Source organism: Eretmochelys imbricata, chromosome 4, assembly GCF_965152235.1.
Source record: "Eretmochelys imbricata isolate rEreImb1 chromosome 4, rEreImb1.hap1, whole genome shotgun sequence".
Classification (NCBI taxonomy): domain Eukaryota; kingdom Metazoa; phylum Chordata; order Testudines; family Cheloniidae; genus Eretmochelys; species Eretmochelys imbricata.
The window spans coordinates 124,741,633-124,761,550 of record NC_135575.1 but is presented as its reverse complement, the minus strand read 5'-3'; the positions used below and the strand labels follow the sequence as shown (position 1 = coordinate 124,761,550).

The 19,918-nt window shown below is 44.2% G+C and overlaps 1 protein-coding gene across 1 annotated transcript in view; it reads left to right on the top strand.

The window, feature by feature from the left end:
• The window catches only part of HGFAC (HGF activator), a 67,782-nt gene that overhangs the window by 36,817 nt on the left and 11,047 nt on the right, over window positions 1-19,918 (top strand). Inside the window, exons 8-10 of the mRNA XM_077816179.1 lie at window positions 11,941-12,115; window positions 16,595-16,680; window positions 17,952-18,192. Of these exons, the coding sequence (XP_077672305.1) occupies window positions 11,941-12,115; window positions 16,595-16,680; window positions 17,952-18,192 (502 nt within the window). The remainder of the gene's footprint in view (window positions 1-11,940; window positions 12,116-16,594; window positions 16,681-17,951; window positions 18,193-19,918) is intronic.

Below are 19,918 nucleotides of genomic sequence, written 5' to 3'. Positions count from 1 at the left end.
TCCATTCACCTGGAAGTGTCCTACCACCCAGGTTCCCAGAAAGAGTTGGCAGATTACCTCAGCAGATGCTTCCACAACCACGAGTGGTCCTTCCGCCCAGACGCGATACACAGTTTTCTCCAGGGGTGGGGAGGTCCTCAGATTGACTTATTTACAAGATGAGGCAACAGGAAGTGCCTGCAATTCTGCTCCTTCTGGAATCACAGTCCGGGCTCTCTTGCAGATGCATTTCTCCTCCCCTGGATGGAACATCTGCTGTACGTGTTCCCACTTGTGCACAAGATCCTGCTCAAGATCTGCAGAGACAAGGCGGTGGTCATACTGGTGGCATTGGTGTGGCCTCAGCAACACTGGTACACCATGCTACTGGAGCTGTTGGTGGTCGCCCTGATCGCTTTGCCCTTGGTCCCAGACCCGATTACCCAGGACCACAGTCACCTTCACCACCCCGACCTCCAGTCCCTTCACCTCACGGCTTGGAAGCTTCATGGCTAAACCCCTTGGAACTCATGTGCTCCGAGCTGGTTAGGGAGGTCCTGCTTGGTAGTAGGAAACCCTCCACCAGAGCCACGTACCTGGCCAAGTGGAAAGGGTTCACCATCTGGTGCGCTCAGAGCCACACCCCCTAGTGCAGGCTCCCATACCGCTTATCCTGGGATACCTACTGCACTTGAATCAGCAGGGTCTGGCAGCATCATCCATCAAGGTGCATTTGGCAGCTATCTCTGCCTTCCACCCGGGAATGGCTGGACGTTCCGTCTTTGCCACCCCCATGATTGGCCGTTTCCTTAAGGGTCTGGAAAGGCTGTACCCACAGGTTAGACAGCCAATCCCAGAGTGAGATCTCAACCTGGTCCTTTCCAGACTAATGGGGCCCCTGTTTGAACCACTGGCGACTTGCTTGCTCATCTACTTGTCATGGAAGGTGGCCTTCCTAGTCGCCATTACTTCAGCGAGGAGGGTTTCGGCGCAAAAAGGCCTCACCTCTGACCCTCCCTACAGGGTTTTCTTTAGGGACAAGGTCCAACTTAGGCCTCACCCTGCCCTCCTTCCAAAGGTTGTGTCCCAATTCCACTCTAACCAGGACATTTTTCTACGTGTCTTTTACCCTAAGCCTCATGCGAGTAGCCAAGAACAGAGGCTTCACTCACTGGACTTTCGCCAAGTGCTGGTCTTTTACATTGAATGCACTAAGCCATTCTGTAAACCAAACCAGCTTTTCGTGGTGGTAGCAGACCAGATGAAAGGACTCCCGGTCTTGTCACAAAGGATTTCGGCATGGATACCTGGACGTGCTACGAGCTAGCCAAAGTTCCAGCTCTGGCACTAACTGCCCATTCCACAAGGTTGCAGGCCTCGTCGGCAGCATTCCTGGCCCAGGTCCCAGTATAAAAATCTGCAAGGCGGCAATGTGGTCCTCAGTTCACACTTTTATCTCTCATTATGCCATTACCCAGCATGCTCGAGACGATGCAGCATTCAGCGATTCCATAACTCCGACCCCACTCCGGGGTTGGGCTTGGGAGTCACCTACCTGGAATCGACATGAACAAGCACTCGTAACTGTTCTTCGAGATGTGTTGATCATGTCTATTCCAGACCCACCCGCCTTCCTTTCTGTCGGAGTAGCTGGTAAGAAGGCAGTGGGTATTGCGCCAGATCAGCAGGGTCATATATTCACTGCCATGGAGGCGCCACTCCAGGAGGCTCAACAGCTGACCCAACAGGTTCTGCTAAAGGAAAAACTTTCAAACGACTGTGCATGTGGCATGCACACACCTAACTGGCATGGACGTGAGCAACACATCTCGAAGAACAACAGTTACGAGAAATTGACAGGTTTGAGAGTAGCAGCTGTGTTAGTCTGTATTCGCAAAAAGAAAAGGAGTACTTGTGGCACCTTAGAGACTAACCAATTTATACAGCTCACGAACGCTTATGCTCAAATAAATTGGTTAGTCTCTAAGGTGCCACAAGTACTTCTTTTCTAGTTACGAGAAAGTGAGTAACCGTTTTTTCCTGGCAGCATCCTGAAGGAAAGTAAGAGTGATATTTTATGGCTGTCGCATGTGAGAAGTGCAACAAGCAGGGAAAGATTAAAGCAGGATCTTCAGGATTTAGTCATTGGTTTTGAGGGGTTCTGCAGTGAGAGAAGTGTGTAGTGCTTCTAGAAATGGCTTTGTTAGGTTGCATCACTTAGAAGGAAGATGAAGAACTCAGGAGTTGAGGGGTCGGTGGAAGTTCAACTCGGGAAGATAGGAGGCAAGCGCCTGAGTACTGTGATTGGGAATCAGCTCTCTCTCTGACCCTCCAATATTAACTTTGCGGGAAGGGAAGGCTTATCAGGGGCTATGTGGTATCAGTGGCTAGTCCTGTTAAACTGTATCACTACGAGCCATTCGCATTATCAAGGAATGCAATGAAAAAGTTTAGAAAAACATTAAAAAAACTTGCAAAAGGGGTTCTTAGCTGACTCTGTAGGACATCCACCCCAAAGGGTCATCTCCCAGCCCTTCCTCCACTCAGGTCAGTTGGTGCTGGCTGGCCAAGGAAATGGGAACATGCAACATGGTTCTGACTGGGGCAGTGTACTCCACTTGCATTTACTGGAGCCCTGGGAGTGACGACACAATCCCTCACAGAGTTCCTTCAGAGGCAGTGTGACTCCATAACTCTCTGATTGCAAAATGGAGTCCTAACAGGAACAGTGTTAAGGTTCCCTTTTAGTTGGCAACTTCCAAGGCTCAAAGCTGAAAGGTGACTTCATAAATGTGCATGCAGTACGGCCTTTCTTATAAGACCCAAGATTACTGTAGTATCGCTATACTACTGGTGTGTGTCTGACTTGTTTAGAGCAAGAAATAAACAGGTGTTGATTGCTTACTTGAAAATAATAAAACAAACACTTGGCCTGCTAAACAAATGACTTTAGCTGCCTGTGAGCCATCTGCATGCGGATACATAAAACCCACACACAAAATGTGAAAGGAGAGATCCAGCTTATCTGTCAGGGCTGTGAAAACATGTTTAAAAATGAAAAGCTCTTTGCCAGAATGTATACAGACTAAACTAATGATAATAACCTACCACCGCTACAGGAATATACCATACAATAACAACACGATCATGATTAAGGCATTTTGGTGTTTGTGATCCCAGATAACCTGGAACTCAGTTTTAAAAAAGAGTTTACATTTTTTTTCTCTTTTCCCCATTCCCTTCTTGTGTACCACTATAGCGCAGGGTTTGAGGTTGTTTGAATGCCTAGAGCAGTTCAAATCAGCCAGTGTACAGTCCAGGTTCCCTTGACCTTCTCTCCTCCAAATTCCCTGAACCTTGTGTTCCTTCCTACACCTCTCTGCCCTCCAAATCTCCAACCTCTGCTGTACTTCACATTCCCCTGCATATACCTGCCAGTTTTTCCCTCTCTTTGCTCTCCCTGACTACACACATACATACTGTAGTTTCCCCCCTGCCTTTTGCATCCCATGTTTCCCTACACACACCCTCTCTGTTGAGTAGATCTGGTGCAACATGTAGCATTTGAAAATAAATATTTAAGATTAATGATAATTTTTGCCATTAATTTTCCTAACTGAAAGTTTGTCTGTCAGTAGAAGCTTGAGGATAAAAATCTTCAGAGAAACTCCTGAAAAATTACCAGTTTTCAAAATGGCTTCCATTTCCCATTGTTTTCAGTAGACTTGAGGCCATAACTGCCCTCAGGTAGGGTCCTCTTTCAAATGGCCACTGACTCCAACTGTTTTCAGTGAGAGTGAACCCAACAGCCATCTTTGTTAAGAACAGACCTGCTGAGAACTGTTGGAGATAGGCTGCTATTTTGAGAAGGGCTTCTAACCGCTGACAAGTTACAACCTCAGCCCCACTGAGATGGATGAGAGATGGTAGCCACTTTGAAAGAGAGAAGTTCTATGTGGAATTCTTTGACACAGAACATAATTTGGCAGCCTTGCTAAAGAAGACACTTTCAGTTATGAGGAATAAAGAAAAAATGTCCATCATTTAAAAAAAAAAAACAACCACCTTCAAATGTAGCATAAGATTTCAGTGAGTTTAACTATAAGAGAAGTTTGAAGCACCCGTGCTGATCCATAATTAAGATAATTCAAGAAAAAGAAACAGTCTGAGCCTGGGTGCTGAAATTCTTAAAGGAACCTTTTGCAATTAATTTTAACTAATAAAATAATTACCCAATTTACTTGAAAATTCTCAGAAAAATCATTCTTATTCAGCGTGTGAGTGCTGTAATTTTGGAGAGGATACACTGTTTTCATATATGACAAAACTGTGAATCCCTGTTTTTGGTGCAAAACTCATCCTTAGCTATGGAATCAGGGAATCATGAGCAGGGATTCCTCATATAATTTGTGTGAGAGATGTGCAGAAAGGGCCCAGACTTAGCTTCTATGTCTTTCAGCTCCTCTCCCTGCCATTTTCATCTGTTCCTCCTTTTCCATTGTAAGCTCTTTGAGGCAGGGACTGTGCGTTCCTGGATGTCTGTACAGCAACTAGCATATTATGGGTGATACTGTTATATAGATAACAAATTATGATGATGATAAGCAGCAAGAAAACCACCCCTGCTGTGTCTGGATACTGTAGCTCAGTAGGTATTTAAACGAAAAGCAAAAAAAGCTTTTCTGTATTCTCTGAACACAACTGACCTTACTGAAAACTACAGCTTCTCATAAACCCAAACCTCTCTGGATTTCATATGGCTGGATGTGCCTTTCCAAACAGAACACAACCCAGGTCCTTACAGAGTTTATGGCTGTCCATGGCAGCTCCTAGGCTGGTCACAAGCTGGACCAAGTTAAGAAGCTGAACTTTACTTTTAAAAAAATTCTTATACTTTTATGGTTGTGAAGAAATTCTTCTAAATATGAGCTAAGTGCAAACCAATAGGTGAACTGACTGGCCAGGGGACTGCTGAGCTAATAGGTGTGAGTGAATTGAGTGAGCAGGCCGGGGTGGCGGCGGGGGAGGGGGGGAATTATTTAATATACAGGAAGGTGTGTGTGAATTGATTTAATGTAGAGGAGGATGCAGATGAACTGATTTAGTAGGCGGTGTGAATAGACTGACTAGGTGGGAGGAGAAGAGTCAATAGATTTAGTATGTGGGTGTGTGTGAATTGACTTAATAGGCAAGAGAATCGGAGCAAATTGATTTAGAGCCAGATTTTTAAAAGTATTTAGGTGCTGAAAGAAGCAGATAGGCACCTAGTGGGATTTTCAAAAGTGCCTAAGAGTAGCTTTTCAAATCGTATTAGATACCTAACTGCTTCTTTAGGCACCTCAACACCTTTAAAAATCTGGACCTTAGTGACTGGGAGTGAATTGATTGAATTAGTGAGAGGCTAGTGATGAACCGACTGGGTAAGCTGGATCCTAGAATTTGCAAATGTGGTCCTTACGTAGGCATCCTTTTGTTAACAAAATATAGCACTATTGAGATCCTGTTCATTCCTGCCCAAAACTTCTGTATCTCTTTATCCTTTCTAATAACAAACTCTTTGTTCAAGAGCTTTTGTTTGTTTTGTTTGTTTGTTATGAAATATAAATACCTACATGGAGTTAGATCATACATGGCCATCAGTGTGAATTATTATTGCTGTGCTGAAATTGTAGTCTAAAATGTCACTAGAAAAATCAAATGAAAGATAAACTAGTCCCCCCTGTTAACTGTAGAATGTATTCAGTTTATTTTGTCAGGCCCTAATGAACTCCTGGTGCAAGTTATAGAACTTTGGATTTAAATTGTATATAAAAGGATTCTGTTTACACAATAGGTAGATTTATGACTTTTTTTTGGTAAACACTAATCTCCTGAATTCTAGCTCAGTTGAGCTTTTAAATATTTGCAAGTCAAAAGTGGTAAGGTATTTTTTATTACAGTAGAAACATTTTAAACAGTAAATTTACTTGCAGTGACTACAGCATGCATTCTTTAAGCAAATGTTCAACTAAGAATTCCTTTGTTATAAATTACTTCATTCCATGATCAGATCCATTCCTGTTTTACATATCAGCCTTCTATTAGATTTAATTCATTTCAAGAGGCTGCCAATTTTGTGCATAGCTTTTGGCCCACAACAAATTGTTTTTGTGTTTTTCATAATCAGACTATGCTTTCACTGTGAATTTGTTCCAGTGATAAGCTCAGTCAGACTGTTGTGCTCTTGGCAGTCGTACTGCCATTTACCAGTGGAAAGCAGCACTTTGTATGAACCATTTTTTTCTTCATAAATGGGCTAATTCGATTGTTTTTGTTTGTATAGAATCATGTGACCAAGCAGAGAGCTATATGGTAAATAAATTACAGACTCATAGAAGTGGAAAGAATTATTTTCTATAGTGGTTTTCATGCAAAATTTTAAAAACATTTTATAAACATTGATTTGTGAACCATCACAACTCCCCAGTAAGAGTTATCCAGCCTTATTTTACAGAGGGGGAAGCGAACACACAGCAATATTAAGTAGCTTGCCCAAAGTCAGATAGGAAACCAGTAGCAGCACCAGGAACAGAGCTTCGTACTCCTGACTCGCAGACCTGTGCTGTACCTGCTAGTATTAGTAGGCCCTCACAAGGGTTCAAACACACACACAAGTGGGTGGGGGGCAGAGGTGAAAGTAAGCCAGTAAGCAAGAGCCGGTGCGCTGTTCCGGGACCGGCTTTCCCAGACGTCAATTTAAAACCCTGGGGTAGCGTGGCGGGGCTCTGGCAGGGATTTAAAGGGCCCCAGAACTGCAGCCGCCGCTACTGCCCCGGGCCTTTAAATCCCCGCCAGAGCCCTGCTGCCGAAGCCCTGGGGTAGCGGCGGTGGGGCTCCAACGGCGATTTAAAGGGCCGGGGTGGTAGCGGTGGCTGGAGCCCCGGGGCCCTTTAAATGCCCGCCAGAGCCCTGCCGCTGCTACCCCAGGGCTCGGGCAGCAGGGCTCAGGCGGGGATTTAAAGGGCTCGGGGCTCCAGCAGCTGCTACCACAGTGGAGCCCCAGGCCCTTTAAAGCTCTGCCAGAGCCCAGAACCCCGGGGTGGCGGTGGCAGCCGGGAGCCCCCAGGGCTCCTCAGTGATTTAAAGGGCCCGGAGCTCCGCTGCAGTAGCGGCAGCTGGAGCCCTGGGCCCTTTACATCGCCCCGAGTCCCGGGGCTCCCAGCTGCCTCTGCAGCTGGTAGCTCAGGGGTGATTTACAGGGCTCGGGGCTCCCAGCCGCCACTACCGCAGCTGGAGCCCCGGGCCCTTTAAAGGGCCTGGAGATTTAAGGCCCTGGCTCTTCTGGTTAAGGCCACGCCCACTGCTCAAGACTCTGGTGTACCGGTAAATCCTTTAATTTACTTTCACCCCTCGTGGGGGGAAGGAAATCCATCCATGATGGGGAAGGGAGACATGCAGGCAAGGTGCAAGAACTCCAGGTGGGTCAGGCAATGTCTATAGGAGAAGATATTACTGAAACAGAGAAAGCTGGTATCTCCTACATCTCACAGGCCTTTCAGGACTGCAGTGCACTGGAAGCAAAACTTAAAGAGGAAAAATACACCTTTTACCAGCAGAATTATGCATAATATGCACATCTGAAATTAGCAGAAAGCACAGGAAGGGATGAGACTGGAGGACACTACGACAAAGCAGAATAAAGACACAAGCTGCTGCAGACTCCAAATAAAGTGTCTGAAAAAGATTCAAGAAGGCACAAGAACAAGTTGATGGATTTCAAAAAATGAGGTTTAAAAATCTGTTCAAACATGCAGCTCCTGTGAGTGCTAGTGAAGGTGTGGTGGCAAATGGATACACAAAATGAAACTGTTTGAGGGACTCCCAATGTTCATTGACACTAGAAATACAAAAGAGACAGAACCTTCCATTCCCAGTTCTTCAGAAACTCAACAGAGAAAAATAAAAAGTACTTTAAGGAGGAAAAGTTGCACAAAACCACAAAAAATCTGGGAAAGACAACTCCAAATTGGAGAAATTCTTTAGGAACTGTGGAAAAGCAGACTGCCTTAGCACCATTAAAGTGGGGACAAAGGAACCTTTTCAACCTGACCATAGTTAGAAGACAACCAGTGAAGAAGAGCTGCAAACAAGACTGTTTTAGTGCCAGTGATTTTTATGAGAACTGTTAGGTCAGAATTGAAGAAGCTAATGTTTCTTAGGCCTTGGTGTGTTTTTAAAACATTGGTGAGGAATACAATGATGTGTCTTTTTAAGGGCTTCTGTATTGTGATCTGCAAACCACAGCACTGTTTGTCTCGTCAGTGAGTTGCTGGAGTGTGGAGCAGATGGTGGATGTCTGCTAATAAAATAGCTTAACTGTGTTTGTGTGGATTTACCGCCACAGGACATTACAGAATAAATAACCTAGACCTCTTTCCACAATAAGCATTTAAAAAAATACTCAGAGATATTGCTATTCAACTCGCCCAATGAGTTTTGATGTTGTCAAAGACTTTGTATGGAGATTGGATTGTGGACAAAAGGAGTCCACACTAGGTAGACTGATGGATAGATATGACTGAATATGGTGTTTTCTTGTTTTTTTAAAGACTAGAACACAAGCGAAAATTTAGAAAACTATCTAAACAGCCAAAGACATCCAGTTGTATTTTTTCCGCAGCTGTAGCATTGAGTTACAGATATGCAACAATGTATGTACATTAGGTTTCAATCCGGTGAGGTGCTGAAAACCTCCTATAAACGACTTGAGTGAGAATTGAGGGCTCTTGGTGTTTAGAACCTTGCTGAATCTGGCCCTGATACTGTGTTAATAGATGGGCCCCTCTCCTCTTTCATTCTTAAAAAAGTTCACATCTCTAAATCATTTCTGAATGTAATAAATACAGTACCAATAAAACTTGCACCTGGCACTTCCCTGGCCAAATGTAACAGGAGATTGTTAACATAAAGCACAGTGGGTTTTTTTCCATGAACCTGCCTGTTTCAGTCAAACAGAGATGATATTTCATTATCCTGTAGTCTTCATCAGCAAATTACCTTAAAAAGAGCATACACTTATCGTTATTATTTAAAACTTAGGTAATTTATTTCAAATAAGTTTTATTAGCAATTATTGGGATGAGAAGAATTTGAGAAGAAATCGGCCTGATCCAAAAGGCCATATCAGAACATCACACAGAGGTGTTTGGAATCCAAATGCAGCTACAGATCCAATTTTGCAAATGGCCCAGCAGGTCTTGAATCCAGGCCTGCAGAGGAGCCAGGTAGCAGACCACTCCATGCTGTCCCCAGCAGCAGTTATAATAAGTTTGCGCTCAACTACTCACAACCCACTGCAGACACAGACCACCGGAAGTCCTGCCTCAAGGGGTCTGACAGGCAGCAGACTCCTGACTCCTGATTGGCTTCCTGACCTATATAAACCCAAGGGGCATTCCAGAAAATATCCAGGCAGCGGTACGGATCTCCTGTAGCTGGATGATCATTCTTGCTCCCTGTTCTTGAACTTCTGGCTTTGACCTTGCCTTGATTTGGACCTTGCCTCCTGACCTGGATCCTGAAACCTAACTCATACTCTGATCTTTGGTATTGACTCTGGTTTGGAATTTGACTATGAGTGCCTCTGATCCTCTCAGCCTCAGGTTAGATCCTGCTCTGACCCTTGGTTCTGGCTGCCGTTGTCAGAATCCTGACAGTTTTCCTGGATCACCCTAGCCTGTGTTGATGGCCTACCATGGAGGCAGCAGGCCACTCCCTGCCTGGCATGTCCCAGAGGCTATGGGAGATGTCTGAATGAGTTGACCACTCCCAGGAGGAGATCCCCACCTTTTGAGCCCATGTATCATAGCTCACAACAGAGAACCAAGCTCTGCACAGGCAATCCACCCAGCTCCACAATGGCAAGGTGGCACTGCAGGCCCAACTGGCAGAGCATGCCTCCGATAACTAGATGCTACGAAAGCAGGCAGCCTAGCTGCAGGAAAGGAATGCTGCACTAGGGGCATGTACTGTGGCTGCGTACCCGGACCCACTCCCCCTCCCAGAATGTTTTATTGGGGACCACGAAAAATTTAGGGGGGTTATTAACCAATGCTGCCTGTTGTTTCTGCTCCACCCCCAGGCCTGCCCCGCCAACCAAGCAAAAGCAGAACTCATTATTAAGGTTAAGATTCAGTCACAGGTATTTTTAGTAAAAGTCAGGGACAGGTCATGGGCAATAAACACAAATTCTCGGAAGAACATCAGCAGATACCTGCTAAGTTTGGCTGCCCATGTGGTATGCTGTGGTTGATGTACCAGCAGTTAAGCAGCTTGTGATGTTATATCTTTAAATCCCTTATTCGTGATGGAAGAATAGACCCCCTTAGAGCTCAGTCCTGCACATGTCAAGCTTGTGTAACTCTTACTGAAATTGCTGGGCAATGAAGGACTGTAGGAACTGGTCATAATTAGTCCTGTTTGTACTTTTGAGGATTCTGTGCTTACTTTGAGTTTCTCTGAGTTGGATTTTCAGAGGCTGGCTTCCTGTTCTATCAGGGCGAAGGATTCTTCCCAAAGCTATGGGGGTCACGAGGCCCCAACCCCTCCATTACTCTATCCCTGCCCCTCCTCTTCCCCCTGAAGCCCTGCCTCCCAGCCCAGCCGGAGCTGGGCAGGGGAGTCTGGGCCTGAGAGCAGTCCTCGGCCCGTATCCCCACCCTCCCAGCCCCCTGCCCAGGGCAGGTGGCTCCCTATAGCTGCCTGCACGGTACTTACCCCGACCTGGCTCTGGCTTCAAGCCTGGCCTGGAGGCAATGCCTTGCGGGGAAGAGAAGAGACAGCAGGGGCAGGCCCATGGTAAAAAGTGGACAGGCCAGGTCCATCCACTTTCAAAAGTGGGAAGGCCATGGTCCTTTGGCCCCCCCTGGTCCAGCGCCCCTGTGTTCTATTCATGTTTGTGTATACAAACATCCCTGCAAATGCTTGTCGAGCACTAATAATTGGATGTGCACTGACAGATTCTAACAGCTGCGCATATAGGTGGTCGAAGATACATGTGCCAATCCCATCTAGACACATAACCAGTGTGAAGGTAATAGAAAAATGAGGTTTTGTATGTGTAAATTTGAGCAACTGTTAGTGCTTGAAAAGCACATGTATGTCTGGGTGTGTGGAGCTGCACATGTAGTGACAGGAAGCCAGGTTTTCAAGACCCTCTACAAATCAGGTGCTTTAAACGTTTGATAGTGTGTACTTTGCTGCACCTTGCTGATGAAAGGCTTTCATTAATGGTGACCACGTTAGGCCTGATTCTCCACTGCTTTGCACCTTGTGTTTCACAGGTGCCAACTTTTCAAAGTGCTGGGGGGTGCTCGGCTCTTCCCCAGGCCCCGCCCCCACTCCATCCCTTCCCCCAGGGCCCCACCCATGCCCTGCCTCTTCCTGCCCCCGCTCCACCCTGGTCCCGCCTCTTTCCCCCAAAGTTCCACCTCCTCCCCCGAGCATGCTGCATCCTTGCTCCTCTCCCCTCCCCGCCGGCCTCCTACACACCACAAAACAGCTGTTCATGGTGAGTGGGATGCGCTGGGAGGGAGGGGGAGACTCTGATCTGTGGGGCCTGCTGGAGGGCGAGAAGCACTGGGGGGGTGGGAGGAAGCTGGTAGGGGGGCTGCCGGTGGGTGCTCAGCCCCCACCATTTCCCCCCATGGGTGCTCCAGCCCAAGAGTACCCATGGAGTCAGCGCCTATGTTGTGTGTTCACTTACACATGTATAAAATGAATGCCACTGTTAACTTGATTTGGAGGTTTTGTACACCCTGTTTGCACAGCAGAAATAAATACACGAGGTGCAAGGCACTGGAGAATGAGGCCCATTGACTTGTAATTCACAGAGATATCACTTAGGATACTGGTGATGAAATAAACATTTCTTGAGCACTGAATTTGCCCTGATTTCTGATCAGCATATTGTGTTTTGTCCAGTCCCTCGCCAACGATGTTACAGTGGCAATGGTACAGAGTACAGAGGGGTTGTGAAGACGACTGTTTCTGGACACAGCTGCGTACCCTGGAATTCAGATTTGCTTTACCAAGAACTTCACGTTGACAGTGTTGAAAAAGCTGTGCAGCTGGGCTTGGGACCCTACTCTTACTGCAGGTAAGAACCTCTGGCACACTCAGTGTTTGTAAACTGAAGTATACGTTGAACATAGCAGTGATCTTGGAAGAGTGGATTACCAGTGATATGCGTTCAGCAGTTATCTTTTGTTGCAGGTAATACTGGTTAGCTTCAGAGAGTCTATTCAGAACATGAAATTCATAGACTCACTTTAAGCAGCCTAGGAAAAGTAGGTCCTCAAAAGGGATCTACATTTAGAAAGTGTAGGATCTTGCAACTGAAATACCTAGCTAGCTAGGGCCACCAAAAGAATGTCTAGACTTGAGGGAATGTTAGAAAGTTCGGGGCCTTTTACCTTTCTCATCTCTGTGACCTTTTCCACACGAGTCCCAAAAAACAAAAACAATACCTCATAGAGTCACCCCAGGGGCCCGTAGTTAACTTCATCCTCTCCTCCAAAGAGCGACTGTGATGCTGAATGAAAAGGAGTACTTGTGGCACCTTACAGACTAACCAATTTATTTGAGCATAAGCTTTTGTGAGCTACAGCTCACTTCATCGTTAGTCTCTAAGGTGCCACAAGTACTCCTTTTCTTTTTGCAGACTAACACGGCTGTTACTCTGAAACCTGTCATGATGCTCAGTGTTCTGGCAATTGTCCCCTCTCCATGTTGATGTTGCATTCTGCCTCTATCTGTAGCGTATCATCAGCACTCTCAGCAGTCACTGCAGCTATGGAGACGAGAGGGTCCATCCAGGAATAGGGTATATGTAAAAATGAAAATCAGAGCTATGTGGAGAATGGAAGTTCTGTTTCTCAAAGGATTTAGAGATTTTGAAATTTAGTTTCACTTTGAATTGGAAGGAAAACAGAAAATTGTGAAATTCTTCATGAAGGAAAATTCTGGGGGGAGGAGACAAACTATTTCAGGTCAAAAACATTTTGTTTTGACAAAATCAAAACATTTCAGTGTTGCCTTTTTAGAATGTTTTTAAGTATACTACAAACTAACAAAATGGAAATTAAGTTATTTCAAAACAAAAAATCTATGTTTTATTCTAAAAAATTCAAAATAGGATGTTTTGATGTTGTCCAAACTTTTCCTGTTTTCTTCTGCAATGAAATTCCAATGAAATCAATACAATTTTATGAAATGTATCGATTTCAATGGAACTGCATATTCTGGAGGGATATGGTTCTATACGTTTCTCTGACCAGCTCTAGTCAGATCATCTGTTGCGATTGGGCCTTAGGAATTATCCCTTCCTATGCCCTCTCTCAGCAGCTGGCCTTTCTCCAGGCCTCAGATAACCAAAAGAAAGAGACATACAATTTATGTCCATTTTATGGCAAACAGTGGGGATGGGCAAATATCAGACATTTTAGAGATTGGTTCAGATGCTTATCCTGCTCTTATCTGATTTTTTTGTTTTGTTTGGAAATCAGGCTAGTAATCTGCAGAGATCAGAATTTCTCATGAAATTTCCTATAGACCCTGGTTTATTTGGAAATATTATGAAAGCATCATTTCTCACAGTAGCCCTTCTTTTGCAGGAAGCCAGTGAGTGCAGAGAGCCATAAATAAATTAATAAAATCTGCTTTCTGAATCTCCAAAAAAGTGTTTCTTCTTTTATCCAAATTAGTTTGATCTCCACAGCAGAGTCTAGATTTAACAAAGTGTAAGGGGACTGTTGGCCCCTTACTAACATTCAGTGGGGGTGTTTTGATTGGCTAGCTCCCAGTACTAAAAGGGGAAGGGTCTATGGGAAACCAGGACCCTGAAACTGATAGTCCCCAGGAACAATGGGGAGAGACCAATGCTCCAGGTCAGCCTGAATGACAGGGTGCGCAGGCTAATCAGAGAGTCAGGAGGCCAGGGAGGTCCCGTCCTCTGTGTGAGCTGGATTTGCCTGGGTCAGACAGAGTGGGGCTGAGCTAAGGAGAAAGCAGGGGCCGAAGCTAAGCTGGGGAGCAGAGCTGTCCCAGATCCAGAGGGACTAGAAAAGCAGCCCAGGAAGCAGGACAGTGCTGCGAGCAGAGTCACAGAAGCAGCCTGCAGAGCAGACCAGTCCTGGGAGCAGAGCTGCAGCAACCAGAGGCAGAGGGGCCAAAGAAGCAGCCCAGGGAGCTGGAGGCAGAGCAGCAGCAGCAGTGCTGAGACAGAGTGGTGGAGCTGGGGCTGGAGCAGTCCGGAGCTGGGTGCGGTGAGCAGCTGGGGAGAGCGAGGGGGACCCTGGGCAGCGGGCCCAGCACAGGGAGACGCCTCAGCCAAGAGGCTCTGCAGGCCAGGCTTGGATCATAACCCTGACAGGGCGAGGGCGACACTGGGCAGAAGGGTCCTACCACTTAGAGCCTGAGAGCGTGTGGCCACCACCAGAGCAAGTGTCCAACCCACAGCATCCTTGCAGCACAGCCCTGAGAAGGAGGCCTGGGACTTACAAGGAACAGACTGTGAACTGCCCTGACATTCCAGAGACACTGTTTGTGATGTTCCCTGCCACAGAGCAGGTTGATATATTTCCTTTAACCTTCCCATTATTCCTTAGTCTTTTTAAAATTAATTGTTGATTAAATCACTTGCATTTGCTTTAACTTGTATGTAATGGTCAGTGGGTCAGAGAAGTGCCCAGTGCAGAGAGAGTACCCCGGAGTGGGGACACCCTAGCCCCTGTCCTAGGTGACCACAGCAGGGTTGGGGGTCAAGCCTCCCAGGAATCCTGGGCCCAGCCTTGTTGGGGTTACAAGGACTCTGCCAGACAGGAGAGTGGAAGGGGAGTCCTCAAGGGCAGGGAGGCCACTGGGTAAAGGAAGTGGGAGCGAGGACTCCAATCCTTTCACTAGCCCACTTCACTGGGGTAGTGCAGAAGCCAGGAAAGTTCCCCACAGTAGCGGGACTATTCCTCCGCTCACAAAAGCACTTAAGCATGTACTTGAAAACATCCCTGTTCAGCACATGCCTAAGTGCTTTGCTGAACTGAAGCCAGCTCAGGAGATCAAACCAATTTAATTTCAGAAGGGTTTAAACATGTGCTGAACTTTAAGCATGTGCTTAGGCACTTTGCTGAATCTAGACCTTGTCAGTTTTGTCCCTTTGAGCACAGCATTCACTTAAAGATTTAAAATACAAGAAGTAAATCATATACCTGGGTAGGGGCTGGTGTGATCATGCCCTCTATAATGCAGAGAAGAAACAGTAAAGCCCCTTTTTTCCCACTTTTTTTGCTAGCAGATTTTAATTTTGAGGTGGGTATCTCCAATACACTCTGTAATCCCACAGATATATTCTTGTTCAAATATTCTAATTTAGAAACATAGTTGGCGGTAGATGACTCAACCCATGCTGCTGCTTCTGTTCTGAGAATTTAAAGTGTTTTAGTCTTTGAAGAGTAGAAGGTAGACTCAGAAAGCTACTGAAGAATCTTAAAAAGAAAGTGTGTGGTTTAGGATAAGTCATATTCAAATTAGGCTCCCTGTTTACCTGAAGCCCTGTATTATCTTGTCATTGTGACTAGTTATAGGGAAGATCTTTTTGAGGCTTTGAAAGCTACCATTATATTATGGAATGAGCAAATCAGACATATTTCTGGTTATTTCTGCAGCACTGACAAAGATAATTCTGTTTCTCAGAGAAGCATATTGGAACCAATCAATTGCAGTCAGTTCCTTTAAGAAAACAACATTCATTATTCTCTAGTGAAATCTTGAATATTTCTTTTAATCTACTTTTTAAGAGTGTTTGGTTTGCCTTCAAATACATTTGCAAAGTTTTTCCTATGTTTGCATTTACTCACAGAGAGAGACAGCTGAAGGACCAAATTCTGCTTTCATTTACACTGCTGTAAATCTAGAGTAACTCCATTGTGTCCAAATAGCTACTCCAGATTAATGCTGATGAAACTTGGAACTGAGTTCATCCTGGTATTCCCATCTTTTTCTTGCTTTAAAGAATGTAATAAGATTCTTCACCTATCCTCACATTACCTCAATGTATTAGCAGAGTTGTCTAATGGACTGAAAACAGGCTAGGTGTTTTAGATTCTTAAGTGCTAGCTATTTTTGCTACTGACTTGCTCTATGTCCTTAAGCAAGTCACTTAACCCATCTGTGTCTTTTATAGAATGGGGCTAATTAATGCATACATCGCATGAGGACTTGATCCTGTAAAGTACTGAGCACTCTGGACCCAGTCCAGCAAAGCATTTCAAATCAGTGAGAGTTAGGAGCCTAGGAGCTTTTGAAAATTACACTAGGCAACTATCTGCATCTTTAAAACCTGGCCCTTAAGCACATGCTTAACTTCAAGCAATGAATAGCCCTACTGAAGTGAATGGGACAAATCACAAGCTTTAAAGTTAAGCACATGCTTAAATGCTTTGCTGGATCAAGTCCAGACTACTCAGCACATTGCAGTATCGATCCTATGAGTGGTGCAAGAGTAAGTATGTAAATGTTTGTTTGTAAAGTGCTAAGTATTGTTATTGACACTGCTTAATTTACTCTCCCCAAACTTTATTAGAAATCCAGATAATGATGAGAAGCCCTGGTGTTACATCATGAAGGAGAATACTTTGTCTTGGGAATATTGTAATGTTACATCTTGTGGTAGGTAAATATTAGGTCATGTGATCTGATAATAGATTTCATTTTTCATTTCAGTGTGATCCAGTGAAAACTTTTTTTCTAGTATCAATGGAACTTTTTCATTTGTTAACCGAAATTTTAGGTTTCATTTGCATTTCTTAAGTCCTGGTGGTCTCGAATGAGTAAGTTTATTTCCTTTGCTACTGTAACGCTCAATATGTTTTCTTGGAAGAAAAACTACAGTTTCCATGTAGAGTGTTATACAGTTATGCATCCTTAGTTTATTGCACAGTGATCACGATATTACAGCTGTCCTTGCCAGGCCATCATATGGTTGAGACTTCAGAAATTAATGGAGCTGTTGGTGCACCATCCTTCAGCATTCAGAGTAACAGCCATGTTAGTCTGTATTCGCAAAAAGAAAAGGAGTACTTGTGGCACCTTAGAGACTAACCGATTAACCATCCGATGAAGTGAGCTGTAGCTCACGAAAGCTTATGCTCAAATAAATTGGTTAGTCTCTAAGGTGCCACAAGTACTCCTTTTCTTTTTGCATCCTTCAGCACTTATCCTTACTCATGCAAGCAGCCCCATATAGATGAATGTGGCTATTTGAGTAAAGATTGCGAGTGTCAGTAAAGGTAGCAGAATTAGGCCCTCAATGAGCAAATCTCTGTCCTTACTGATACTTGTTTCAGCAGTTTAAACTAAAAATGTATGGCAAATACTAAATGGATTTTAAAAACTAAGAAGTCTGTTCTTCCCCTAAATTCATATTTAATTGCCATTAATGTTAATAGGCGTTATTAAAATGGAGTTACAGAATGGTAGCCGTGTTAGTCTGTATCAGCAAAAACAATGAGGAGACCTTGTGGCACCTTAGAGACTAACAAATTCAAATTTAAATTTGTTAGTCTCTAAGGTGCCACAAGGCTCCTCGTTTTTGCTAAAATGGAGTTGTAATCTGAACCTATAAAGTGACCATTTATTCTCCATCAGTGATTTAAATATATTCTACTCATGATACCATTTTTTTTCTAACTCTCTAAACTACAAAGCTAAAGGTGGTGTCTGGAAAACTAAGGTGTGTTGTTTCTGCTTCATGCATCATCACCAATCTCCCCAGTAATAATGAGCCTAGAATCAGAGTGTAGGCCCCAATTCTGCTATTTAAAAGGGTGAAATTCAATGAGATTTGGATACCTAACTTCCTTAGGCTCCTATGAAAATCCAAGTTTTGGAAATTGTAAGTATATGTAGTCTGATACTCACCACACCAATTTCTGTCTCAGACACCAGGAAAAGGACACCAGTAGTCCCAGATATTGTGGAGACCTTTGCAGTTGTCAAAAGAGCATGTGGAAGAAGACACAAAAAACGAAGTTTCATCAGACCTAGGATTATTGGCGGCTCTTCATCTTTACCAGGCTCTCACCCCTGGCTAGCAGCCATATATATTGGAAATAGCTTCTGTGCTGGCAGCCTTGTTCATCCTTGTTGGGTAGTGTCAGCAGCCCACTGCTTTGCTAACAGGTGAACTCAATGTTTTAATAATATCTTACAGTTAGAGAGCCCCTTATATCTCAGTTTCCCCGAATGCTTGTGAAACACAGAAGACTTACATATTATAAAAAAAAGAGATCACTTTATAAAGTCTTGGAATGTTCCCACTTCAGAGGTGGAATACAGGAGCTCTTTAAGTGTACACAGCAACAGTACACAGGAAATGAAAAGGAAGATTAATCTAATCAAGGTGGTGATAGTGGATAGAAGAGATAATCTTGAAAATATGGTCATGTACACCTTGTACCTGGTAGGTTGCAGGTCAGGTTCTGTACCAAATATGAACTGGGTCCAGAGCTTCCCATTATCAAATTGATACATAAGATCCTTTGGTGTACTCTCAGGTAGATCTGTCAAATGCTAAGATAAGGTATATTACACACAACACCACCTTGTGGCTGAACAGTATAATACAGTTTAGCATTCCTCTAAGTTCTACATTCCTACCATTTACAAAATTGTACAAAAGGTACACTATCATGCTATCTTTAAAGTTCAGCATGCATCAGCCTGTTAAGTGCCTTTGAAAATACAAGTTTTCTAATTACACAACCTGAATGCATAACAATTTGATCATCTGGCTGTCCGTTAGTTGCAATAACTGTCAGGTCAATTTCAAATCTTGTTTCACATCTGTCAGCTGTAGCGTTTTCTCTGTTGATTGTTATTTCTGAGGAACAAATTGTACATGCTGGCTTTCTGTTGAACTTTTCTCTGTCGGTTTTGATCACCTATGGTCTGGGCGATGAATTCTTTTTTCTTTATGCCAGCTGGAGTTGTCCATGCTTTTTCTCCATCCAGTTTGACATGAATATTGTCATCAGGTTATCGCCCTCACAGCTCTCTGAGTGTAGTCTATTGTCAAAGTGTTCATAAGCTTTCTTTGCCTTTTTCTATCTGATTTGGTTGCTCTCTTCATGTCTAGCCACTTTGGAGATGTATTCGTTTCCAAAGCTGAAACAGTAATTCTGAGTTGTCTTTCCATCAGGAGTTTTGCTGGACTATATCCAGTAGCTACTTCTGGTGTTGATCTGTAGTTCAGGAGAGTAAGAAATGGATCTTACTGCCATAGGATTTTCTTGGCTGCCTGTACAGCTCCCTCAGCCTCTCCATTCACTTATGGGTAATGTGGGCTGCTAGTAATATGATCAAAATCATATTTTGTTCAGAATGATTTAAATTCTGCCGTAATGAATTATGGTTCGTTGTCCATCACTAGTTGTTCTGGAATACTGAAATGAGCAAAAGTGCACTACAGTTTCTCAATAGCGCTGCAACGTATGATGTCTTTTTCAATTATATAATTTCTATGTACCTGGAAAAACAGTCCACTATGATCAAATAATTATGTCATCTGAAGCTGCATAAATCTTCAGCTAATCTTCCAACCCTAATATTCTATTATTCTATTCAATATACTCATTATATAGTGATCAATGGCTCCATGTCTAGTTGGCAGCCGGTATCAAGTGGAGTGCCCCAAGGGTCGGTCCTGGGGCTGGTTTTGTTCAATATCTTCATAAATGATCTGGAGGATGGTGTGGATTGCACTCTCAGCAAATTTGCGGATGATACTAAACTGGGAGGAGTGGTAGATACGCTGGAGGGGAGGGATAGGATACAGAAGGACCTAGACAAATTGGAGGATTGGGCCAAAAGAAATCTGATGAGGTTCAATAAGGATAAGTGCAGGGTC